Source organism: Jatropha curcas, chromosome 6 (genome assembly GCF_041381405.1).
Source record: "Jatropha curcas cultivar XTBG-Jc1 chromosome 6, XTBG_Jcur_1.0, whole genome shotgun sequence".
Taxonomy (NCBI): domain Eukaryota; kingdom Viridiplantae; phylum Streptophyta; class Magnoliopsida; order Malpighiales; family Euphorbiaceae; genus Jatropha; species Jatropha curcas.
This window is the reverse complement of record NC_143156.1, coordinates 6,116,139-6,140,670: the sequence shown is the minus strand read 5'-3', so window position 1 is coordinate 6,140,670 and position 24,532 is coordinate 6,116,139. Positions and strand designations below refer to the sequence as shown.

The 24,532-nt window shown below is 33.6% G+C and overlaps 1 protein-coding gene across 6 annotated transcripts; it reads right to left on the bottom strand.

The window, feature by feature from the left end:
• Nucleotides 1–869: 869 nt before the first annotated feature.
• LOC105650819 (pre-mRNA-processing protein 40A) lies at nucleotides 870–23,379 on the bottom strand. 6 transcript variants are annotated; one of them, XM_089722459.1, is made up of 30 exons: nucleotides 23,033–23,379; nucleotides 21,223–21,486; nucleotides 20,975–21,033; nucleotides 19,684–19,752; nucleotides 19,253–19,588; nucleotides 18,952–19,149; nucleotides 18,743–18,822; nucleotides 17,237–17,306; nucleotides 15,055–15,107; nucleotides 14,869–14,926; nucleotides 14,416–14,759; nucleotides 14,250–14,319; nucleotides 14,067–14,165; nucleotides 13,906–13,974; nucleotides 13,752–13,829; nucleotides 13,494–13,580; nucleotides 13,366–13,400; nucleotides 13,150–13,255; nucleotides 11,713–11,793; nucleotides 11,531–11,623; nucleotides 11,408–11,461; nucleotides 11,203–11,319; nucleotides 10,958–11,056; nucleotides 10,223–10,270; nucleotides 10,057–10,149; nucleotides 6,006–6,113; nucleotides 5,830–5,894; nucleotides 4,787–4,889; nucleotides 1,375–1,671; nucleotides 870–1,247 (listed from the first exon to the last, which is right to left on the bottom strand). In XM_089722459.1, the coding sequence occupies exons 3-30, from the start codon at nucleotides 21,005–21,007 to the stop codon at nucleotides 1,110–1,112; spliced, it is 3,081 nt and encodes a 1,026-aa protein (XP_089578585.1). In that variant the 5' UTR covers nucleotides 21,008–21,033; nucleotides 21,223–21,486; nucleotides 23,033–23,379; the 3' UTR covers nucleotides 870–1,109. The 6 variants fall into 6 exon arrangements, with proteins under 6 accessions (XP_089578585.1, XP_089578583.1, XP_089578587.1 ...); XM_089722457.1 differs by having other exon boundaries at nucleotides 23,130–23,379; XM_089722461.1 differs by having other exon boundaries at nucleotides 1,375–1,668; nucleotides 23,130–23,379.
• Nucleotides 23,380–24,532: the final 1,153 nt, after the last annotated feature.

Here is a 24,532-nt window from a genome sequence, read left to right as displayed (position 1 = left end):
AAAGCGGGAATGAGTTTTTGAGCAGGGGAGAACTACCCTCCTTTTCTAGCTCAAGACTGTTGCATTCCAAATTACAACCAAAAATTTTCAGAAGTAAAAATATTTCCATGGAAATGCATATGGATCAACTCTTCTCAATGCATTAATAAAAACAAGTCCGATAGTTAATGAGATTTAATTGTTAAAGACATGAATATAACCGCTCCTCATCTTGAAATTACCAATTTGTTAGCTGTGAAGTTACCATTATGGGTGGATATTTTGTTTGCCCCAGACTTTCTTTATATGGGCAAAGGGCTAGAAGATCTGAAAGAACAGAAGATCAAACTACAACACAGCAAAAATCAGACTCACAAGGAGAAAATAAGCCAGTTGATAGTTATCCGCAGCAGCCATTGGCATTATTATTTCCACCAGACAAAATCTCATTTGGCAGTGAATCTATCAGCACAGTTCATAGACCAAAAAGGTAGTCTACAAATAGGCAGGTTCATAAGTTAACAGGTGAAAATTCCACACCCCAAACACATGCCCTTTTAACATTTTGCAATCACATTTCAAATGTTCAAAATCCATGATATTTCCAGAAGCCAGAGAACTATTTATATAACTCCAGAGTTGAGGAAAACGCATAGACTTAAAAAGAAGATAAAGAAAAAGATTAAAAGAAGTGCCAAATATGGATTTTTTGGCAACCGTACTTGTAAAATATGTGCATTTGAAGAAAGATCTAAAAAAGAAAAAAAAAACAAATACATCAAATTTAATATTTTATTCATTTTCCTATTTCCTCCATCTAGTGGAGGCAAACAATGCAACTGTCAGTGAGCTACATGCATAGAATTTTTTTTAAAAAAGAGCAACAGCAATGACTCGTATTCTATGTAATTTCATAGATAATTTAGATCTTCAGCAGTTATAAAAAAATTTACATGCAACAGGACTTATCTAAAAAGTTATCCAAAAATCCTGTTACTGTTACATGGTGATTGGTTGCAGTTACAGACTATAGTAAGCTGAAAATATATCAAGTATGCTACAGAAAAACATCTTTCCATGATAAAGCATAGAAGGGGATAAAAAAGAGCAACCTGTAGGATGAGAGATAACTACCGACCTTCTCCATCCTCACCAAATTCCCCATCTTCAAGGTCACCATTATCCCCATTTCTACGAGAACCATTACGATGATCTCTCTTATGTCTTTTATGCCTGCTTTCACCATCTGAATCAGGAGTGGAGGCACGCTGGACCAATTATCAAGAAATAAAATTAAAGAGAAACACACATTACATAGTTAGTGCTTTAAAAGCCATAATCACAATGAAAAGGGCAAACATTCCACACATGACAAGCAAAAAAAGAACAGCATACCCGTCTTGATTTCTTATGGTCACTGCTATGTCTATGGGAACTCTTAGATCGATCTTTCTCAATCTCATTTGCATCATCCATAGAATCGTGATGCTTTTTTCTTTGCTTCTTGTTATTATCATTTCCTAATCTTTTGTTATCATCATAAAAATGATCTTCTGTTATATCAACATTTTCAGTTTCTGCTTCTTCCATCTTTATGTGCTCCTTTTCCCTTTCATGTCCTCTCTCTTTGTCTCTTCTATGTTTTGTCTTTCTCCTGTCTCTTTCATCTCTCTCTTTTTCCTTTTTTGCCTGCTGAAGATACAAAGCAAAAAAAATGTACAGCTTTACCATCCAATTTCCTGTTGTACACATCAATAAACTCAACACAGAAATAAAAAATTATGTGCTTGAATTTTCATTTTGAAAGTCGATGTATTACTACCAAATAGATCTGCAAATTTGTTTAGTGCCAATCCCAGCAATATGTGATCAAGAGATTTCTCAATAGAAATATATGCCTGACACATTTAGATTCCCATTGTTTATTAGGAGTAATAGAGCAGGAATGGGAATCAGACCTTCATCTCATTATTTAGATGCAGTAAACCACCATGAAGGAAATGAGAATGTGAGAATAAACATAAAGAACCATTTATCAGCTGATTCTTATTCCAATGTGCGAGCCAAGAAATAAAACCAGGAATGCAAGTCGTCACAGAAAGGGAAAGTATAACTAAGAATAGAATTAGATCAGGAATCTAATGGAACACAGTGTGATCAACCATTGCATTCATTTCTCCTTGTTGATTGTTTACACAACCAAATCGTTTTGGCAACGAATTTAACAATCATCTATATTTCGTGATTAATTAAAGTGAGCAATAAAAGAAAACTTTCTTTATATATTCATTGTCGTTAGACCGCAAGCAAACTCTTAAGGGATGTTCACTAGTAGAAAATTGGAATAGTTTTCTAGAAAGTTTTCCAAGAAAACTGGAAAAAAGAGTTTTCTGTTCAAATCTATCAACTTTCCATTTGGGGAACTAGAAAACAGGTTTTCAGTTTTTCAAAATTTAACTAAGATTGTAAAACAGCTTTAAGTTGTTTTCCACAGTTTTCCTTTATAACAAAAGTCATTGTTTTTCAATTTTAAAAAAATAATTTTTTTCATGATTAAAATTATAATATCTATAATTTTTCTTTAAAAAAAACTTTTTATTGAAAAATAATAAAAAATATTTAAATAACTCAATTAATTGTTTTTATTTTTCTTAATTTTATATTATGTAATTAATATGTAATTAATTTTATTATATTATATAAAAACATATCCATAGTTATATCATTTTTACAAATTTTACAAAATGATAAAAATTAAAAACCAAAAATAAATATTTTAAAATTTTAAAACAAAAAATTTTCTAAATTTGTTTCATAATATTTTATTTCTTTTAATTATGAAAGTTATATATAATGTTTTTTCAATGTTTAAATTAAAATATGATTTTTTTTATTATTAACAAAAAAATGCATTTTCTATTTTCTGTTTTCTATTTCTCATTTTCTAAAAAAGACTGTTTGCTTAGAAAACAGAAAAAAGTACACACATCTTTATAATTTTACTTTTCCACAATCACAAGTTAAATAGGAACAAGTCAACATGGAAGGAAAATCAAATTCAACAAATTGTGATTCAAAATGGTAAGCTATCGAGTTCAATAGCGATTGTTATCATCATTAATATAGGCCTGTATCAAGAATTATGATTTTACATATGGACAATTCCTCAATATCTTGTTCATTTGCACAAAATATTTTCTTTGTACGGCGGTCCCATCCAATGGTATTTAACATCCAGACAACTGCCAAATAAAATGCGTCCCAAGCCGAAATATCTTTCTCAATAAAGTCGGTTGATTAGGATAAAATTCTATCCTCTAGAAACCGTAGATCAGCCGCTACTCTCCCAATGCTAATATTTCTCATTGTCAATGTCACCATCATACTCCATCTCTCTTACCCATAGAGCTTAAGAAAGGGAACTAGAGGAGACAGAGCGGAAAGAGAGGGGAGTGACAGACAAAAAAACCTTTGCAGGCTCACTAAACATATGAAAAATATAATAAAAAGGCAATGGACAGGACAGCCAGGTTTTGAGCCACCATCTTAGTACAAGACAAAAGAGACTCAAGGAGGAGCAGGGAGAGGGCAGGTATCGATGCTTCAATTTTTTTTTTTTTTTTTCATTTTATATCATTAACAAGTTCTAAAAAAAAAAAAAAATACTAATAAGATATTATGTAATAAGATAATAATGAAAACATAAACATAACAAAACACATATACACATAATAAAATAATAAGATACTATTATACATATACATGAAACAAGTATACACATAATAAGATACTTCTACTGTTATTTCTTAACATCAAAAAAAAAAAAATACTAATACCATGCAAAAGTATATTTTTATTGATAGAAAAATCTTTTCCATATTTCTAGAACAGAAAATACAATAAACGTATACAATTAACATTGGGGAATGATCAGATTAGGGAATCAAGGCAGGGTGGACCTAAACCATTCCCAACCCGCTAGGTGGGCTAGGATTCCCCATTGGTTTTAAATGTTAAATAAGCCCAGTAAGATAGCCTCGTCAGACTTTCTGACTAAATACAGTTGGAATTAATTCTAAATGATTTTATTGTTACAATAAGTGTTGAGAAATTTACGAGATTAAATTTAATGATTTAAACAGGATCTGGTGAGGTTAAATTTATAAAATTAGGGATGTTCAGAGAACTTTTTGTTTAAGACCAAAAAGGGGAAAGCAAGTAAGGCTTTAAGAATTGCAAAGGTTTCTGAATATTATTAAATATAATGTTATTAGATGGCCCAATTGAGTTTATATTTTTAATTCCTCAATTTTTAATTCTTGATTTAAATTCCTGAAATTTTTAATTCTTTTAGCCAACTTAAGTTCCTAGATTAAGTCCATCTGTGATAAGAATGACATTACTTTTTTCACCAAATCCTACTCGAAGTATTTGATTAACAACGAGAATTACTGTTTCATATTTATAATGTAAATTAGTAGAACATGGAAGTAAACCATTTACAATTCTCATATTAATTTTTTGCATAATCTACTGCATTTTTCTATTTGTCATAAATAGATAGGCCATAGCATCACTAAAGCTAACAGTTTCAACAAGAAATTCAGAAAATAAAAACAAGTAAACAAGGGATACTAGATACTAAAATGATTCTGTGGGATCAAGGGTTTAAGGCAAACAGCAGAAGACAGTTTTGTGTATGCAAAACATAATTTGTTCAAAAAAAGTACTTAGCATGGATTCTTCCCTTCTACAATTATTGCAATAACAAGACATATGTAGGTAAACATGTGAACTGATTTAATACCTTTTCTTCCTTCCGTTTCCTCTCATTCTCCTTTGCATGTTCCTTCAATTGAGCTACACATTTCTCAAATATCTCCTTGCAGATACTCTCGTCACCAATAGAACTACAAGTTAACATCCAATAATACAGATGTTAAAGAAGTTTCATAACCTTAATTTACAAGATATCCCCCATAATTAAATAAACTAACAAGACAAATAAAATCATGCATTCAACAAATGGACATTGATTCATCATGACTAAAAAAGCAATTAAGTACATAATTTCATCAGTTAAAGTGAAACCTAGAATAAAAGAAAATTCATATCCTTCTAGCAAAATTTACAAAGCTTAGGTGCTTCTAAGGTCAGTGTATTTGTTTGGACTTTGGATTTCAATAGGTGAATACCACAGACTTGTTTTACAGGAGCATTAATAACCATGTACCCCCAAGTTCTGTTATTTATTCTCATGCTCACTTATTTCTATAAGGTGAAGTAGCTTGGGCCATTTGGAATTGTCTTCTTTAATTTTTTGAATAAAATTGGGTATATCTTGAAATACTCTGAGGACTTCGCATTACTGATTTTTCAATGGAGTACTTACTGACAGAAACAAAGCCATATTCCTTTGGAGTGTGCCTTCTTCTAATGTTGATACCTAAGAGAAGAGGAATGGCTGCATTTCTTCCTTAAAAACTAGATTGTCTTCTTACTGTTTAGGGACAAGATGGTATGCTTGCTTCTTTGTTGGCTTCCACTTCAGGGACTTTTTGAAGAAGGGTCTTTCAGCATATTATCGAGCACGATTGGATGCATTACTTTTTTATTGCTCGTTTTCTATTGTCTTTGTGCATTTTTTGTTGAAGATAATTGATTTTACTAGATGCAATCTTCTTTCGTTCTACCTTTATTATATTTTTATCAAAAAGAGGGGGGGGGGAAGCATAGTTGCAGGTGTCCGGAACATCGGCTCAAAGTTCCTGACAGTATCAGTTTCAGCTAACTCAGGAAGAAACATTGTTTGCAAGAATAAAACCCTCCAAATGGAAAGTTGAAGAATACCTGAATTCTCGGCTACCTTCAAAAAGCTCTTTACAAGTCTCCCACTTTGAAGATGCAGTTATATCCTACCAAAATGGAAAAAGCTATAAGTTAGATGATATAAAAAATAAATAAATAAATAAAATAAGTTAACTGAGCCAATACAAAATAAGTGAGTCAAAACAGCAAATCCACACCTTGATAGAGTATAATAGATTGAGAAAGTCTTCGGCAACACGTTTACGTTTCTTAGCTTCTTTATCCTCCTTCTCCTTGGCTCTTTCCAGCAATTCATTAAATATTATCTACAAAGAGGTAGACAATTACATCAGAACATTCTGAAAAATAGTTGATATGATCAACAAAGCAGAGCTATCAAATATTAAAAAATAGGGCAACACCAAAAAAATGCCAATATATCAAAATTCCACTTTGAAATTTCAATTTTGTAATTATTATCGCAGATCTTTTTATTTTTCAATTATATAACTGAAACTCTCATGTAAAAATCAAGCCTGAATTTATTGAAATAGCAAGCGAGATATAACAAGTTAAAATGTCTTCTCCCAGCTACAGAAATTAGGGATTATGATTTTCATGTTTTAAGTTGAATGTCCAAAACATTTAATTTATGAACTGAAATATCATTATTTTTTTTCCACATGGCATGTATTACTGGTCTTTTGAAATATTAGCATATTCAGACTAAAGAAGCTAAAGAACAGAATATGTACAACTGAAAAATTAATAACTTCAAGATAGAATTGCAAAGATTGAAAGATCATGATAGAATTGAAAAAAGTGTGAAATTTCAAGCAATTCTTTATTGTTATTAGGCCAAAAAATTCCCACAACTTGGTCATGTGATTATGAAAACCACTCTACCATACAATATATGAAGCAGTATAATTATTAAGTCCCTCAGGTTTGCCATAATTATCTAAGTAGTCTCCGACACTTAATATAATATTTTACTCGTCCCTGAGGTTAACCTCCGTCTAATTAAAACATCCTTCCGTCCTATTTTGGGTCTTTTTGCTGTTAAGGTGAGGCAAAAGGACGAAATGAACCCTATTACTGACGTGGACATCTTCTAGAATGCCAAGGAGGGAAAATGAGAAGTCAATCTCCTTCTCCAAATGAAAAGAACAGTGAGAATCGCTCTCACTTTCTAGAAACTAGAATGTATAGTTGATGGATTAATCTTTGTGATTTCGCTATTTTGAAGTGCTTTCTGGAACTGGTTGCACATTTGGAGTTGGGAAGACAGGAATCAATGCGTCGCTTCTTAGGTAAGCGTTGCTCAAACTTGACCCATTTTATTTCGTTGGTTCCAGGAGTTGGGAAGATAGCTGCTCCATTAAACACACTCGAAGCTCCAAAAGGGAAGTACCCAGATGGGTTTTCTGGGTTTGCCAGTTCTGTGAAGTTTTTCCAATCCCTTTCCAAAATCCCACAAGAATTACAAATGCAATGAACAGAATATACAGAGTTGTTCACACCATATTCTTCACCAAACACTCTCTGATGCTATAAAGAGAAAATATTATATTTAATTTAATATTTAACAAGATAAGGAAGAGATATGGGTACAAGAAATGAAATAAAGTCGGTAATACCAGTAGCAAATAACGGGAGTAATGGCTAAGACGACAAGCACATCAACCATATCAATTTCATTAAAGTCATTGGCAAGGGCATGGACCACTAGCCTCCATTTTGATGTGGACAAGCCAAATGCAGTGCCTATCAATAGGCGGTGAAGCCTCTAGCAACTGCCGCATTTGACATCACATAGTACATTATGAGATTCGCTCCGGTTATGTTAATTATTTATGGGTTTTATTAATGCGGAATTGATAAAACAGACCAAATGTTACTCGGAGATAGCTGAAAGCGCCGCTGGCAACAGTCATGTCCACAGCAAACTCGGTGTAGATGAAAGCAGAGAGGAGAGCACAAAGTCCAGCAATGGCGTAGAGACAACAACAGCAAGCCAGCATACCATCGAAGAGTTTTCTGCATCTCGGACCAGACCGGGCTTTTACTCGCTCATTTCTTCTATGAAGTGGAAACTGAACCAGCACAGCGGGCAAAGCGAGTTGGGGTCTGAGACAACGCTTGAAGGTAGACATGAAACTAGTGGTGAAAGCTTTTTAATTGCAATCACTGACGTGGCATCAATTATGTGGCAATTTTTTCTGATTTGACATGCCAGCAGAGCAAACCGATAAAAAATGACCAGTTAAGTGGGTTTTAGGCTTTAATGTTACAAATTTAAAAGCACAATCATTTTTATGGGACATTTTGAAGATTATGGACAATAAAGGGAAAAGGGTATGTTCAGGCGCGACGAATAAAATTAAGCCTTAAAACAACCAGGAGAACCAGATGCACCACAAAAATGCATTGAGTTGTTTCAGGAACCTAGCACCCTTGCTGAGAACAATAACAAAGCTACAAATGTATCAATACTGGTTTAGTATTTCCTTCTCTTCTATGTAAATATAAAAAATGGTTAACCAAAAATGGAAATTTCAATGAACATCACAAAAAGGCTCCCATAGCAATCTTTTGCAAGTCGACCTTTTTTTTTTCTAGTTTAAGCACCATAAGAGCACGAGCAAAAAACCACAAAACACATGAAATGGAAGGCACCTCCAATGAAAACAGAATGAGAAGATAGTGATGACACTAAAACCTAAATTCTCCAGAATGACAACAAGTGGAGGTTGGTGCCTTCCATCCCATAACACAAAACGGTTTTTTTTGTCAACTTCTCACTCCAATTCTAAAATTTTATCACTCTTTCTCATACATACATGCCATAATAAACAGAATTAGGCTTGCCATCTTGTTACTGCTAAGCAAGAGCCCATCCTAGGGCTGGTTAGGTTTACAAAGCGTTACACTATCAAAAGTCAAATTTACAAGCCAACTGATAATATACCACCACCACATCTACTCCATCAAAAATTCAATGATGTAACCCACCTCTTAATCCAGTAAAGCTCTCCTAACTACAGGATTAGGTCTTGTAGATCGTCAACCCTCAAAGAAACTAATCATAGCATCTGCTGCAAATTGGTCCTAAGTTGGTCATAGGTTATAGATGTTTTGATTTTGTAAAAGGTATAAAAAAATAAAAGGATAAGTGGGTCTTACTGAACCATTATCATACAACGTTAGGAATGAGACACATACATTGTATTAGAATTTATTGAATTTGGACTTAACTGTCATTTGATTGTGTTCTTTTGAATTGAATTGTAATTTCCAATTAGTTTGATTAGTTTAGTTTGCTTATGTGGCAATAATATGCCAATGTGTCAAACATGCAAATGTTGATATAAATAAAACATAAAAACAGTGAGAGAATGACTTACTAAACAACAGTGATTGACTGAAGAAATAGGATTAAGATAATTTTCCCCCTCTTCAGATTTCATTCTCTCTTGTTTTTAGGTTCCTCTCTTATTGTCTTCTGTTTCCTATTCTCTTGGTTTTTTCTCATTTTCTTAGCTAACAAATAGTTAAGTTAGAGTTGATGACTACCAATCCTAACATACAACTAACTCCATCGATCTCTCATTCTCTCTAATCTATCTAATCCATAAAACTCCCTCTCCAAGGCAAATCCTTCTTCCCTAATTATAAAACCCAAAAGAAAAAATATATCCAATCTCTGTACCTCTTAAACTCTCTCTTTCACAATCACACTTTCTTTCTGTCTCTTCTTTTCGGGTTTCTCACAACAAATCTTCTCTTCCAAGTCTCACAGCAATTTGTGATTTCAAAACCTTACTGATATGCAATTTTGTATACAATTCGACATGTTCTAGGAAACTAGAATGAGTGTACGAGTCAAATCGTAATTTTGATAACCTTGAACCCATCATAAAAGAACAAAATTGAGGATTTTATACAACCAAGAAACATTTGAAGTTACAATTCCAAATAATCAACATTGAACAATTGCAAAGCAAGTAGTGATGAAGCACATTGACGTGAATATGCAAAAACCAATCACAAAACAAGTTCTTTTTTATTTCTTTTTATAAATTAATAAGTAGCAGAAAGTAACAGTTTGTAAGCAACCCAACATAAAGGGGTAAGCCAGTGAACCCTAGGAGCAACTGATAATCTAACAACAAAATACAAGCTGCCAATCCAATTGAATGAAGCAAACAAAAAAGTATAAGTAAAAACACAAAAGAAAAATTCAATTACAGCAAGAAAATAAAATACCTTTAGGTTCACTTCTGACACAGGTGGATGGCTGACATCCTCCAGTACAGCAACCTTAAAATCTTCAAGTGTCCAGGTTGATGCCAAAGCAACCTGAAAACTTGCAGCATATCAAATGTCTAAAAGAATGAAATATGTTTATAAAAGAAGCACAGTCAGATCATACCTTTTTCAGCTTCACAGTATCTTTTATCCGAGTCTTGTCCTCATGATACTGTAAATGTGAGGCAGAAGATTAATGCACAGGTACCAACACAACTAAATCAAAGAACCCATTACTAACCACAAAACAAAAATATCTTTAAGTTTCAATCTTCAGTTGGCATGGAAAATAACATAAAGGCACAAAAATACAAGGAAACTAGTTAAAAACACAGTACTTATGGCTTGTCCCTTTTTCTGAAAAACCTAACCAATCAACATAGAAGTATTACTCTGTCCCCACGCAGAAGACTGCCCACATTGCAGGCTTTGAAGGGAGGTCTGTTGTACTCAGCCTACCCCATTAAAAAAAAAAAAAAAAAAAAAAGCTCTTTTCATTATGTGAAATCACAGCCTCAAGGTCACAATACAATAATGAGCTAAATAGTGTTCTGTAGCAACGACCAGCTATTACACTAATGAGCTAAATAGTTGAGATGGAGAATGCAGGCAAATAATACTCTGTTAATGACAATTTCAATCTTAAGCTGCATAAAAAATAATTACTATATTTTTGATAAGAAGCACGAACAATTTTATCAATCAAGTTTAGTAAAAACGACGATGAAAAAGCTCGAGCATGAAAGGAAAGAATGAATCACAATTAAGCATATTTCACGGGCTTTATGTCCTGAAGCAAATAGAGGTTCAAAGGCTGTGTCATTTTAAAAACTCAACAGAACTACTTAAGTGCAGTCACCTGTTTCTGTAGCTCCTCAGCAACATCTTCAAACAAATCTTTTGGAGTTGGACCTGACGTGTTTGATGCAACTGCTAAATATGCTGGTAAATCTTTAACCTGAAAGGCAAATAAATTTGAAATGAAAACATGAAAAAAAACATACACAAGCGCAGAAATCACTCAGAAAAATTATACCATCTAACTTGGCAGAAACTAAATATATTAATCCTGCAATTAATTACTAATCAATGCCGAGTTCTAACCTTCAAAAAATAATCACGCCAGTGAGTTTTGGATGTCAGAGTGCCATCAGCAACATGTTCTTCTAATAGTTTACGGAATTCATCACGATTTTTACGCTCTGTCTTTCTCATTTCTTCCTATTTTAATAATAAATTAATAGGGAAAAAAAAAAGGATTAGTGGCAGAGATTACTTCCTCTCATGAGAATCTAATTAAATGTAGCACCTTCTGGATCTTCCTCTGCTCCTCTTCTTCCTTCTGCAAATCATGTATATAATCCTGAAACATCACCCTGCGATTAGCTCAAAATGCAGATAAAATTCTATCTCATTAAATGGAGAAAATTACATTGAAATAATTCAAGCGATCCATTGTTTCGAGACGAGAACATCTTTCATCTGCCTCTAACCGATCATGAACTTTTCGCCACTGGGTGCTTGCCTAGAGGAAATAAGTGAACAACAAATAAAGAAAAGTTGGACAGCAAAATGAAACCACAGAAGTAAATCAACCAACTAGCAAGAAGATACCTTAATAAAGTCACAAGATTCCAAAAACTTCCTATACTCCACAAGATTCCTCTTGCGTTCCTCGTTTGTCTTTGCTTGTTCCTGACAATATATCCAGTTAAAGAACTGTCAGGGCATATATGCTTCAAATCGTTAATCTTCAAACGATAGCTTGCTATACTGATGTAAGGGCACCATAGAAAAATCCCTATAGGTTCTAACTAACAAAATCACGCGATTTATACAACAAATGAAATATATAAGATACTAGATACAGCCTTAGTTCTCCTAATATTCATTGATCTCAATTCATAGAATGATCCACAATTCAGGAAGATAAGATGGTGAAACTATGTTTAATGTTAATAGATGTATGCAACAGTGGTAAACACTAATCTGGAACAAATGGAAAAAACGTTAAGGATACACTCTGAATTTTTGATAATATATGTCAAATCCATTTTTAGTCCAACCATATCCCAGGACAATAGTTACCTGGAACACGTTACATTTCAGGTCCTGGTATTGACAGGTATGAAATACACCACTTAACTAAGTATCTGGTTAGCAGGGGGAGGCTTAGTAGGTACGCTATTTTGGATCACTGCAGTATGTGAATTGCAGTTGCTGGAGTCACTGGTCTTTTTATTAGTTAAATTTTATACCAAGTGGCCTTTCGTAAATTTTCTTTTTCTAGAACTATTTTTTTAATTATCATTAACATAATAAATAGTAAGTTAAAACTAACAAAAATAATATTTAAAATTGACAATTAAGATTAGAATTTTATTTTATAAATTTTTGTAATATAATTTTTAAGTAAAATATATTTATGTTGAATAGGTTGACGGCCTTCTTAATTGAAAGAATGAGATAACTAAAAAAAAAAGACATAGTAAATTAGCAGGGCCCACAAGTATTGTTTTAAAGAGGCCCACCGTTTAAAATGGAAATTACGTGTGAAGAGAGTAAACAAATAGAATAAGAAAAGTACAGCTTCTATGCTGCAAAAGGGAAAACAGAGGATGAAGAAAGAAACAACAATCACAGTCGCCCTCTCTTCCTCCTCCACTTTTCTTCTCTACTGTTGGCTTCCTTTTCTTTTCTTTTCTTATCAATTTGATTCAGATACTCCAAAACTGGAGTTCCAGTTGAAATACCATCACATTCCAGATCGCAAAAGTACCATGATTGGAATACACATCCTGGATCATGGTACTGTAGGGGTAAGCAAGTTAGGTAACTATGACCAGGACGGATGAAGGCACTTACAACCTCTACATTTATTGATCCAACAGAATATCTTATTTTAACAATGAGATGCAAAGATCCATCATCCATGCGCGATGATATGACAATACATCAGAAAACTTTTATATATCATATATGCTAATGATATGGTAACATATTGTATGCATAAAAAATGTCATCATTACTACTCAAGCTAGGTAGATCTACCTTTATCTTAAGCTCCTCCAAGTAGTTATCAAAGAGTTCTCTGCGTTCTTTTTCTCGTTCAACAGCTTTAAAACGCTCATCATTTTCAAACATTGTCATCGCTTTGCTAAAATGCAATTCAGGCATTCAATAGCAGAGCAAAATTTATTAAGAATATGAGGAATCCTTAACTAGAAAATAAAATAGACAAATTGACATGACATATAAAGTTCAAACCTCCATCTTGTGGAGGATGTCATCTCTCCAGATTCCTGCAAAGAATTTAAGTTAAAAGAAGTTACAGAAAATTTAACCCTGTGTGGGTAAACTAGATGTGATAGATAGAAGAAATAATAACAACTCACTTCCAGCATTTTCTTAAATTCTTCCCTTGCTTTTTTCTGCCTACTTCGCCTATTATCTGCTTCCTGTTTTCTCTTTTGACCCAAGTACTGAAATATAAAGTTCACAGCAAGATAAATGACTAGTTGAATGCAATCATGATGAACACTAATGTAGTTCAGAGAGTGTCAAACAAATAAGACCATTCCAAATTTGAATCTGAAACAAATAACGCGTTGAATCACAATTACATTAAAAGAACACCAAATGCAAAAAATTACATCATTAAATGCTTGCTTCCGCTCTCCAAGTGTTTTTAGCGCACCATATCTTCTGTCATTAATTATCACTCTCATGGCCTAACATGGTCAGCAACAAAGTCAGGTACCCGTAGAAGTGGAAGCAAATGAAATTATAGATGATAAGTTAAACCACCTGATCCCAGGTCCAGTCAGACCCAACATTTGCAGACTCCAAAAGTGCCTTAAATGCATTCTTTGCCTCCTAAGGCAGGAAGAAAGTAAGGACTCATGTCTCAATAAGAAAAAAAAAATCAAAATAAGAGATATCGGAATGTGATCACTTTTATAGCTTACCAGCTTATCAGCATAAGTCAAGGGCTCCTGACTGACTGTTTTTTCCTCCAATGAAATACTGTTGACTTTTTCACTTTTCACAACATCTTTTCCAGCTTCCTGTCAAGCATTAACCACATCAAGTTATTAAAGCATGGCAAGAATCTAGTACCAATTATCCAGACAGTTACACATAATAAATACCTCTTTTTCTTGTTCAGGAGCTTGATTTGCAGAACTAGAATTATACTGACCTAAAAAGTTGGACTTGTCCCTAAGAATTTCAGAACATAAGAAATGTAAGCTACATAACACTGTATAAAACAATCATAATTAATGATTAAAAAAGAAGACTTCAAAAATACATTACATTGGTTCTATTGCTATATCAACAGTTGCAGCAGTGACCTCACAACTTCCAGAAACAGGATTCTCAGTTGTCTGGACTTCATCTAGATTGGTATTCACAGAAGAAGGCATAACAGTTAAGGCTGACAATTCAGAAACTGACTCAGATTGCAAATTACCACCAGTAGCAACAGGAGTGACAGGAACTGGGCTTGAGGATGCCCCTTGAGCTGTGAAAGATGAACCATCAGTACTAGATGGTGTGTTATCCACAGATGGAGGGACAGAAGCTCGAACATCAGAAGTTGCTAAAGTTTCTGACTGTGTTTCCGAAATAGATGCCTTTTCAACTCGTTCACGGGCCATCTGAAAGCATGTGTTTTAAAGAAAGAGTTAATACTAGATCCACAGAATTTAAAGAGAGAGATAAGATAAATAGAGATAAATGACTTATAAACATGTCTTTGGGTGCAACCTTCAACTCTTCAGGAATTTCCCATTTTGACTGCATGGTAACCTTGTTGTAGAAATACCTACATGAGATTCATAAACAGAAAGAATTATAATATCACATTAAGAGATCTCCAGGTAAAAGAATGACCACAAGAGATTGCAGAACATGAATAAATTGCTCCACAAAGAAGTATATTCAGTTATGCACCTTCTTCCATCAGAACTTGTGAATTCCTTCCAATCAGTTGAAGCATCTGCCCTCTGTCATGATAAGAGAAATAAATTAACCAATAAAGAAGCAACAAATGGTATATCTGATAAATTTAAAAATAGTAAATATTCTATGAAAAATCTTATTCCAGGACACTATGGTAAAATTATCAGAATTTAGCCAGAATCAACATAAAAAATTGGAAGATTTGTAGAGAATTTCAATAACGGAATATATCCACAATTTCCACATAGACGGAAAAAAAAGGATTTGCCATTGAAAATTGATGGCAGCTTATGCATTAAAACTTCTAAACAGATTGAACCATTTAACTGGGCATTGTATAGCAAATGAACATTTACCATCTCAATGAACACTGAATTACAAAGGGAAAAAAAAAAAAAAAAAACAGAAGGTGCGGCGAAAATTAATCCTCAAGCACAGTCTGAGATTATTCGAAAGTTTGTAATCAATTACATGCTGAAACTTAGAAATTGAAGAATGAAAACAACTTTCTCCATTCAATCCCAATGTAAGTCCCTTTGTTTTCTCATCAAGCACCAAATTGCATTATTTTTCTCTCATCTATATTCAGTTCATAAAGACTGTAACAAAAATTTCTACTGAAAGTGTGTCATGGAACTTCCAAAAAAGATAAAACTCATTCTATAACCTATTTCAAGTGCTAAGAATCCAATTAAAAACGAAAGGATTGGCTAAAGTTGATAATTAGCGGATAAGTTATGGTCTATTTGGCCATTATGCCAATTTAAAATTGAAAAAGGAACTCCAGAAAACATATTACAAAACCTACATCCTAGTAAGGATCCTCATTTTTGTGGTCAAAAATGACAAGGAGTAAAATGTTTGGCGATTAATAAAGTAACACAAGATCCTGTGCAAATAAGAAAACAAACAATAAATAACACAAATGCCAGAAATTACTAACATTCAAGCTATAAAGTAGGTAGTGCAAGCAGCAAAGACCCACAGCATATCCTACCTCTCAATACTGTAGCACAGCATGTACCTGTAAGCACCTTTCAAGCAGCTACGGAAGTCACACAAAGGTATACTTGGTATATAACAAGAATGCAAAAAATGAACTTTAAGAGTCTATATGGCACTGAACCTATGACAATAAATATCAGCGAGGACAAAGTTTATAGTACCTCAGAAATACTTACCACGAGAGAGTACCTTGAAAAAGAGTAATTGAATAACAATTAATGGAGGGAAACATGTGATGGCAAATAATCAACTAAATATATCACAGGTATATGTCAAGCTTAACAATGTCTCAACAGCATTTTATCAAATTATGTAAATCAATATGCAGAAACTCATTTTGCAGTCTCACTTGACGATGCAATACAGTGACAGCCTTATTATCATTTTATTTTTAATAAATTCCACATAGGTATACATGCAAAAGTAATTAAAATGAAAAAGAGAGACAGAATGGGAGAGACACAGTTATTTCCTAAGAATAATCCAAATGAGCAAATAAGTCAGAAAGCAAACAGTGGAAGAGTTACAGAGACAGAGGGAAGCATTTGTTGCAGAAAAAATAATAGAAAATTACATCATTTTCTTTTTTTAAATGCCAGACATTACTAATTTCAGAAAGGCATTTTGAAACGAGAACGTGGACAGATTACTCCCTCCAACTACTAGGACACCTAGGCAACGTGGACAGATTACTCCCTCCAACTACTAGGACACCTAGGCTATTTCCACCAATTACTAGTATATAAGAGGAGCAAAGGTGAGAAATAAGAGTGAAAACACCCTCACCAGTATTTGTCTAATTATGGAACAGAACTCCTAAGTGCTATCCGAAAGTACATGAAAAGGATATGAAAAAAATAATTAAAAAAAAAAAATCTAACTGAAATTGTAGTGGTGGTACTTGATTGAACATCTGGACATTACCAGTTTGCAAATGTGGCAAGTTTCATTCAATAGCCTTGTATAAAATAATTCTGCCCATGGATCAACTGGCAGGGCGGAAAGAAGTAATAATAACAAAAAGCTTGAATATAGAGAAGGCTAACACAATTGTACAGAATAAACTTAGTGAAACTCATATAAGCACTCAATTCCGCAACATGTTTGAGTCATCAGCCAAGAACTGTGTAGAAGTTAAGAGGCCAGACAATGAGTAAGATGACCTCACCTCAATTGGCGTCATCAATTCAAAAGGCTTCTCCCAACTTGATAATTTTGTCCTCTTATTATAATAATATCTGAACACCATGGAAAGAGTAGTCAGTAGTGCATTCAACAAAAATCCAATTTAAGCATCAATTATGCATGAAAGAATTGAAAACATCAATTATGCCAAGATTTCTATATATCTTTCAATAAAATTCATTGATTGCTGATCAAAAAAAAAAAAAAGGCATGTCAATGAAATCTTGATCAGAAGTAGCACAAAGTGCTGGTTGAACTAATGTCATCTGTATTACGTAAGGCTTACATCCATTAGTTATTAGAACCTAAAGTTATGCTTCATGAAATTGTGGAAGTGATACACCAAACTGACAAGAACTGACTGGCATCGCTGCAGGTGCATTCTTAATTTCTTATATTTGAGTCATAAACCATATGGAAAGTAACAAAAAAGAAACCAAACAGAACACTGAGGCAATGATGCATTCAGAACTGTAGCATAGCCAACAGTATTCCAGACATTAGTCCTGGACATAGCTGGATATACCAGGTTTTGGAATTCAGAAGGTTCCTTTATAATCACTACAAAGATAAATTCTATGTATGTCCATAAGATAAAGCAAAAGGGAAATCCCTTTAGGCAAAGGAGAAAATATATGTTTATCAGTTCAAGAGAAATGAGTGATAGTTCACAGTTGATGCTCATTCAGTAAGAGAAAGAAGGAGAAGAATGAGAAGGAAAGCCTCTTTCATCTCATCATGGTCTCTGGAGTGTTTAGGTTAAATTTATACTAATTATAAGCATTAATTACATTGGCTGGTTTCACTCTCTCAACCATATGTCGAGTCAACATTAAGTGTTACTTTATTGTTAAGGAGGCAATAGTAGCACTAAATGAACAAGAAATGCACATGAAATCAATTACTCTCTCATCAACATCCAACTTGGTCTGTATCTACCTTCTGTGTAACTAAATGGCAAATGCATGCCCATGTGGCTCTCATCTAATAAATCCAATATAACAGGTCACATCTGGGTTGTTCCAAAAAAATACCTTGCCTTTTGTAAAAATTCTAGACCTTTCAAGTTATAGTAGCATATCTTATGATAAAGGTCAATTAAAGGAGTATCAAGTATGAAAAAGAAAGATACAGAGACAATATGCACAAACTCAAGCTCAACCAATTAGTTATGTATGCCTGAATCTCTTAACTCTAACACATAAAACCTACTAGAGGATCACAAAATGGGTGTGTGTGTGTGTGTGTGTGTGTGTGTGTGTGTGTGTGTGTGAGAGAGAGAGAGAGAGGGAGAAGAAAGGAAGCAAAGCCGCTCTCTAGATCAAAGGAAAATGACCCATTAAGACAAGCAGCTGGAGCCACATAGATGATTTTGCTCTGAATAACGAGGTTTCAGATTTGGTGTTTTTCAGTTATCCATTAAAAATATTTGACTGTAAAATAGGAAAACACTATGACAGCCAAACAAAGTTGATTGCAACAATTATACCTCCTTCCATTAGCAGACACATGCTCTTTCCAGTCTGTCGTAGTCTCTTCACTAGGCTTAGTGGGCTGGACACTGGATGCCTGAAAATTAATACATTGCCAACAATATGAAGAAATTAGTAATGAACAACGATGGATATAGCAAAGAAGCACAAATAACACATAAAACTAACAAAGAAAAGAGAAAAAGAGAGGGAGAGATGCATCAACCAGAATAGTGGCAGTGGTAACTGAAGATTGTTCACCATTGTGCTGCACAGGCGTAACATGAACAGCACCCTGATTTACAGATGATAACCCAGGCTGTCCCCCTGCAGGAATACTTGGTACATGCATTTGGGACATTGGCTGATACTGAGTTACAGCATTAAAAGTTGCCGGGGGTTGTCCATAAGAAGATGGCACAAACTGGGGGAAAAAGAAAAGAAAAAGAAAAGATGTTTGCAATTCACACAAGAGATGGGAAATAAAGAGTAAGTGTTTTTTATGGATGGCATTTCAAGCATCTTACTGTGTATGATGAAGAGAGAGGCATTCCTGGGCCCCCTAAACCAGGTGCATAGCTAATTGGAGTCGGAACACTGGGTGGAGGCAGTGATGATCCAGGTGCAACATGCCTGTTCATTGGAGCATTTGGCAATGAAATGACTTGTGATGGTGGTGGACCCTGCCCCTGTTGTCCAGGTCTTGCTTGCAACTGCTGCACTGATTGAGGAAATTGGGGTTGCGGAGGTTGGGAAGGCAATCCAGCATTCATCACAGGGACACCTGGGCCAACAGGATGGAAATGTGAAGCAGACATAGGAATGAACTGCTGCGACTGCTGTGCTGGAACAACTGGTCGGAACTGCAGCAATAATTGTTTGAAAATTATGTCTAAAGACCAAATTTAAGCAGTTGAACTAGACACTACAAAAGAGTTTGATTGATGAGAAACATTACTTGAAGAGGCATGGGTGGAACATAATTTCGGGGACGATCCATGGAGCCAACTAGAGGAGGCTGAAGAGGCTTTTGCATTACAAAAGGAATATAGAATTAACAAGAGTAAAGTCCATCAATGGCATAAGCAGTTTAAACAACAATTAGTGAAAGCAAAGCTTTTTGTCGTCTAATGGACAAAGCATACACTTGGAGATAAATAGCAGTTACTACAATCTAAAACATCAAAAATAATTGCAAATTTAAATAATAAATAACATAGAAAGTATGTTTAAACGAACTTAATAAGGAATATCATGCTTATCTATCATTAACTAATCTCAATTATGTGAACAACAATGTTAAACTTATTGTCAAAGCAAGTTGCCTTTTAACTTTTCTTGTGGGAGTTTGGAAAAATACAAATTCAATGATGTAAATGAAGAGTATTCAAGTCACAGTTCATACAGTATTAAAATATGTCAACGTCCAGTGTTTATGAAACAAGAAATCAAAATGTTTACCATTACCATCTAAGATAAGTTCATACAGCTACTCATCCTCCCACAATATTCTCAGTAATTTCCATGCCATAGACATTATAAGAAATACTGATTACTAGACATTCGATAAGACTTAGAGTGCTCCGGAAAGAATTCTTCTCTCTTGCTGTTCATTATATTCCATTGAAAGAAACGGAAAGAAAGAAGAAAAGCATGAGCAGGTATTGGAGTGAGGAAGGATCTAGCTGCTAAACCTCTCTAAAGGTCCAAGTCCTCAACCGAGTAACTCAAAGGAAAAGGATTCACACGGTCAACCCCTACTAGATTAAAGTTGAGCTGAGTTGAGGTTAAAATTCTACAGTTTTTTTTTTTTTTTTTTGAAATGATATGGCACTTGCACCTTAACATACTTCAAGAACACAGCTTATCCATTACTATTATCATCATGTTATCCACAAAGTATTATTTTTCTTATCTTTTCTTTAGTAGCAAGATTGATTGAGGTGCAATACAAAGTGAAAGATGCGAAATAATGCATAAACATTAAAGCAAAGATGTCTCATGAAAACTGGGTTACTTACCATGGTACCTCCTACTGGGAATAAAATTCTGGCGTTAAAAGTTTGGAATGTCAAGTAATCCAGAAAAAGTGAAATAAATACATAATGAAAAAGAGTACAGTAAAAAATTTTCAACTGATTTGCAGATTAACAAAAATCCTATTGCTGTGTGAATTGCACATCAATCAAGATTAGAACATCAAATACCAAAGAGTTCTTCAAGGCATCGAATGTTTGATGGAAAATTACCTGTACACTAGAATAAGGAGGGTTGTTGGCCATTCAGAAAAAATTGCCTTGAAGACCAACTAAAAAACCAACAAAAATCACCATCACATTCACATGTACAATATTATTAGAAAGCAGACATAGAAAGATAAAATGACCTTACTAACATAAAGAGATGTACAATAATTATAAACATACAGAATAAAATTAGATGATCTACCATTTTGTTTCATCGATGTTAAAGGTATAATCACATAAACAAGACATACCAGTTATGCGCTGTCAAGTATACCTAGTAGTTGTAAGTTTCCATTTATGCCATGCCAGGCATGTTCTTCCAACATATGTTAATACAGTGAGGGGAAATGGAGATGAGGGAGGAGGAAGATTCACTTTTTAGACACCTATCCTTTGGTTGATTGCCAGGAATGTGAACAAAAACAAAATAATTCGAGAACTGGATGTTGAAACCTCAAACATCAGAGTGATGGAGCTAGAAGAAAAGCACTTCAGTATATCTTCCAATCAACCACCTGATTTGAGTTAGCCAAACAAAGTGAACAAACTTTTAAAATCTAAACGTTCTAGCATACCAATATTATTGATTTTACATCATTGTACTTTGCCTATTCATGTCAACTCACAATAGCCACACATCAAACATTCATGAAACCATGAAGGTTGCCCTCTACATGTACTCAGGATAATCCACCTATGGTGTAATTAAGGCAAGGGAGAACAACTGTCTAAGGAACTTACAAGATTTCCTAGATGATTCTGTTCTGATGTTGAAGACTAATAAGATATTTTTAAAGGAACCCTCTGCGTGTCTATACACTGTCTAGAAAGCATTTCTGCCTCCAAATTTTTTTTCTTTTTTTTCTGAAAATAATACAGAATATGGCATATTATATCCCTAATAAATGATATTGTGACACTTTCCGCTACCACTATCAAAAACATCCCACTAACTCCAATGGTTAACAGATTTGTGGACAACTGGAGCATACAAATTATATTAACAAAACCTAGAAGTTCTTACACCATATTATGAAAGAAGTCTAAAAAAACAAATTTGAGCATCTAAGGATCCATTTGGATAGCTAGTCATTAGAAACGATAAGCATTTGAATTTTTGTTTGAAGTGTAAAATTATTTTAAAAAAAAAAAAAAAGAACAAACATAATGCCGAGTTCAAGTAGTCAATCATTTCAAATGACTAGCAATCCAAATAGACCCTAAAAGATTCTACTCCTCCTCCATCTTCATTGTTTAGCAACTAAACAAAGCATTTAGTTAATTGACACAACAGCAGATGGTAAAAGACATCATATCTCAAGTACATTGGATCAATACAATACAGCCATGGAATCCAATCCAGGTACTACTCAAAGTTTTTCCAAATAGATCTTTTATGTATTGAATGCCTAAGAACGTGAAGTCATCAGGGAAATGATCATAAACGAACAGGCTGGCACGTAGATAGAATGCACAAATTACAGTAACCAAACAGCTAATTAGTTCATTGATTCATCATCGGATAAAGTAAATAAAGCAACAGTAATTCTAAGAACAATAAACATGGACACATGCATTCAAATTAAATGTAGACCATCTAGATCATCCCTAATTTCTCCTATCATGTTACCAAAGATATACACTCAAGCAGGCCAAGAGGATGAAAAATCAATTCAATATTCCTCAAATAGTAATGTCATTGTCACATTCTTTTAAAATTGTTATAATTAACAAATTTTCACCTGAAGCCTCAAAACCTCAAACAAAAGCCTTCATTGAAGTGCATCAAAAAGACATGGTGCACTACATTCTTTTGAACTTCTATCACCAAACTACCTCGATTTAATTCACCTTATGTTCTGATGTTGGGAATCAAAAACTCAAAAAGTATTTTTAAAAAAAAGACCACCATTAGCAAAATCATATAAAACAAATGGGTATGCTGAATTTCCCCCAAAATATTTCCTTGAAGTTATAGAATCAAAAATTAGTACAAACTTGGACCCAAATAAATCTTCAACATTCTTAACCTAAAAACCCCTTATGAAAAACCCAACGAACCTATAGAAGAATAGCCTTCATACAAGTAGCCCTAATTGTATCATTCTCTTGAGAATTGAGAGCAAGCAAAGAAATCAGCTCGAGAGCGAGACCCTACCAAACAAAAAGAGTAATTTTTCTGCCGTCAACAATGAGGATTTTGTGTAACTGCAAGGTTTATTGACGGTTTAATTCAAAGAGACCGTTCGCCATGCGTGTGCGCGCTTGTGTCTTAAAGATAGAAGTGCTTACTGGTTTTTGGTTTATGTTTGGGGGAAAAACGCACGAATTTTGGGTCCCCGCTTTTCTACACTCAACAGCTGAAGAAGAAGACCGAAGTTGTGTTTTTGGTTTTTGTACAATACAATACAGTTCAACTTTCTAACCGTGCCTTGTGTGAAGTGAATTATTATTATTATTATTATCATGGAAAATTTTGCATGAAAAAAAAATATTTTTAAATTTAAACCTAAATTATTGTAAATTGTAATTGTAATACCTCGGTTATTATTCTTAAAAAGTTTTTAAATTTGATTTAAATCGAAATGAAAGTATTTCGTGATATGTGAACATTACGCTCCGTTCAGTATAAATGAATTCAAAATATGAAATTTCTTTGTAAATAAATTTTGCTGAATGAATTTTCATATTTGGTATAATTAATTTAAAACATGTAATTTAATTGAATTCTACATAATCGTGTATGGAATAATTTATAATTGATTTGATATTTGTATGTCTGATCAAAGCTATTTTCCCTATTTGTATTTACTTTGATTTTTACTATTTTCTTTCATCTCCTTTTCTAGTTATCAGTATTTTTTGTGGTTAAAAAAAATTACATGGCCAGAAAAATGATACATTCATGGTGAAAGAGAGACATAAGTGGATTAAAGAAGAGAAGGTGGAAAAGACTAAAACGAACATGTTAGATTTGATTTTTTTTTACTGTGTATTTCATTAGTTAAATGTCATAGCAGCAAAATTTTTTAACCTTCGCGCTGAAGAGTTGTGATTTTCACCTGGCCTTTTCAGGTGTCCAATAGAAATGAAATTGGCAACTTGAGGGATAAAATAGGTCACTCGGAATAATTTGGGATGCCACGAGATTTTCTTTGACAAGTTGGGGAGCATATTTATGTATTTAGCTTTTTATCTTGTGTGATAAAAAGGTTAAAGTTAAAAATAATAATCGGATATAATAATTTCACTTTTGAACTTTGTTACTTTAACTTTATTGCATACACAACTTTTAATTTGACCAATCAAATACTTTAACTTATAAAATTACATATATTGAACACTTCAATTTGCAAAATCAAAACAATTAAACATTTACCAAATAGTTGAAAATATGAAAATTGTTATTTTAAAAGTTATATTAATTACATACCAAAAATAATATTTTGCATATAAAAGATAGAATCCTAAAAATTATTCTTATTAATATGAAAATGCGTGCAATATTACTAAAATTTGTAAGTCAAATACAAATAAGTCATCCATAAAATTTAGAATACC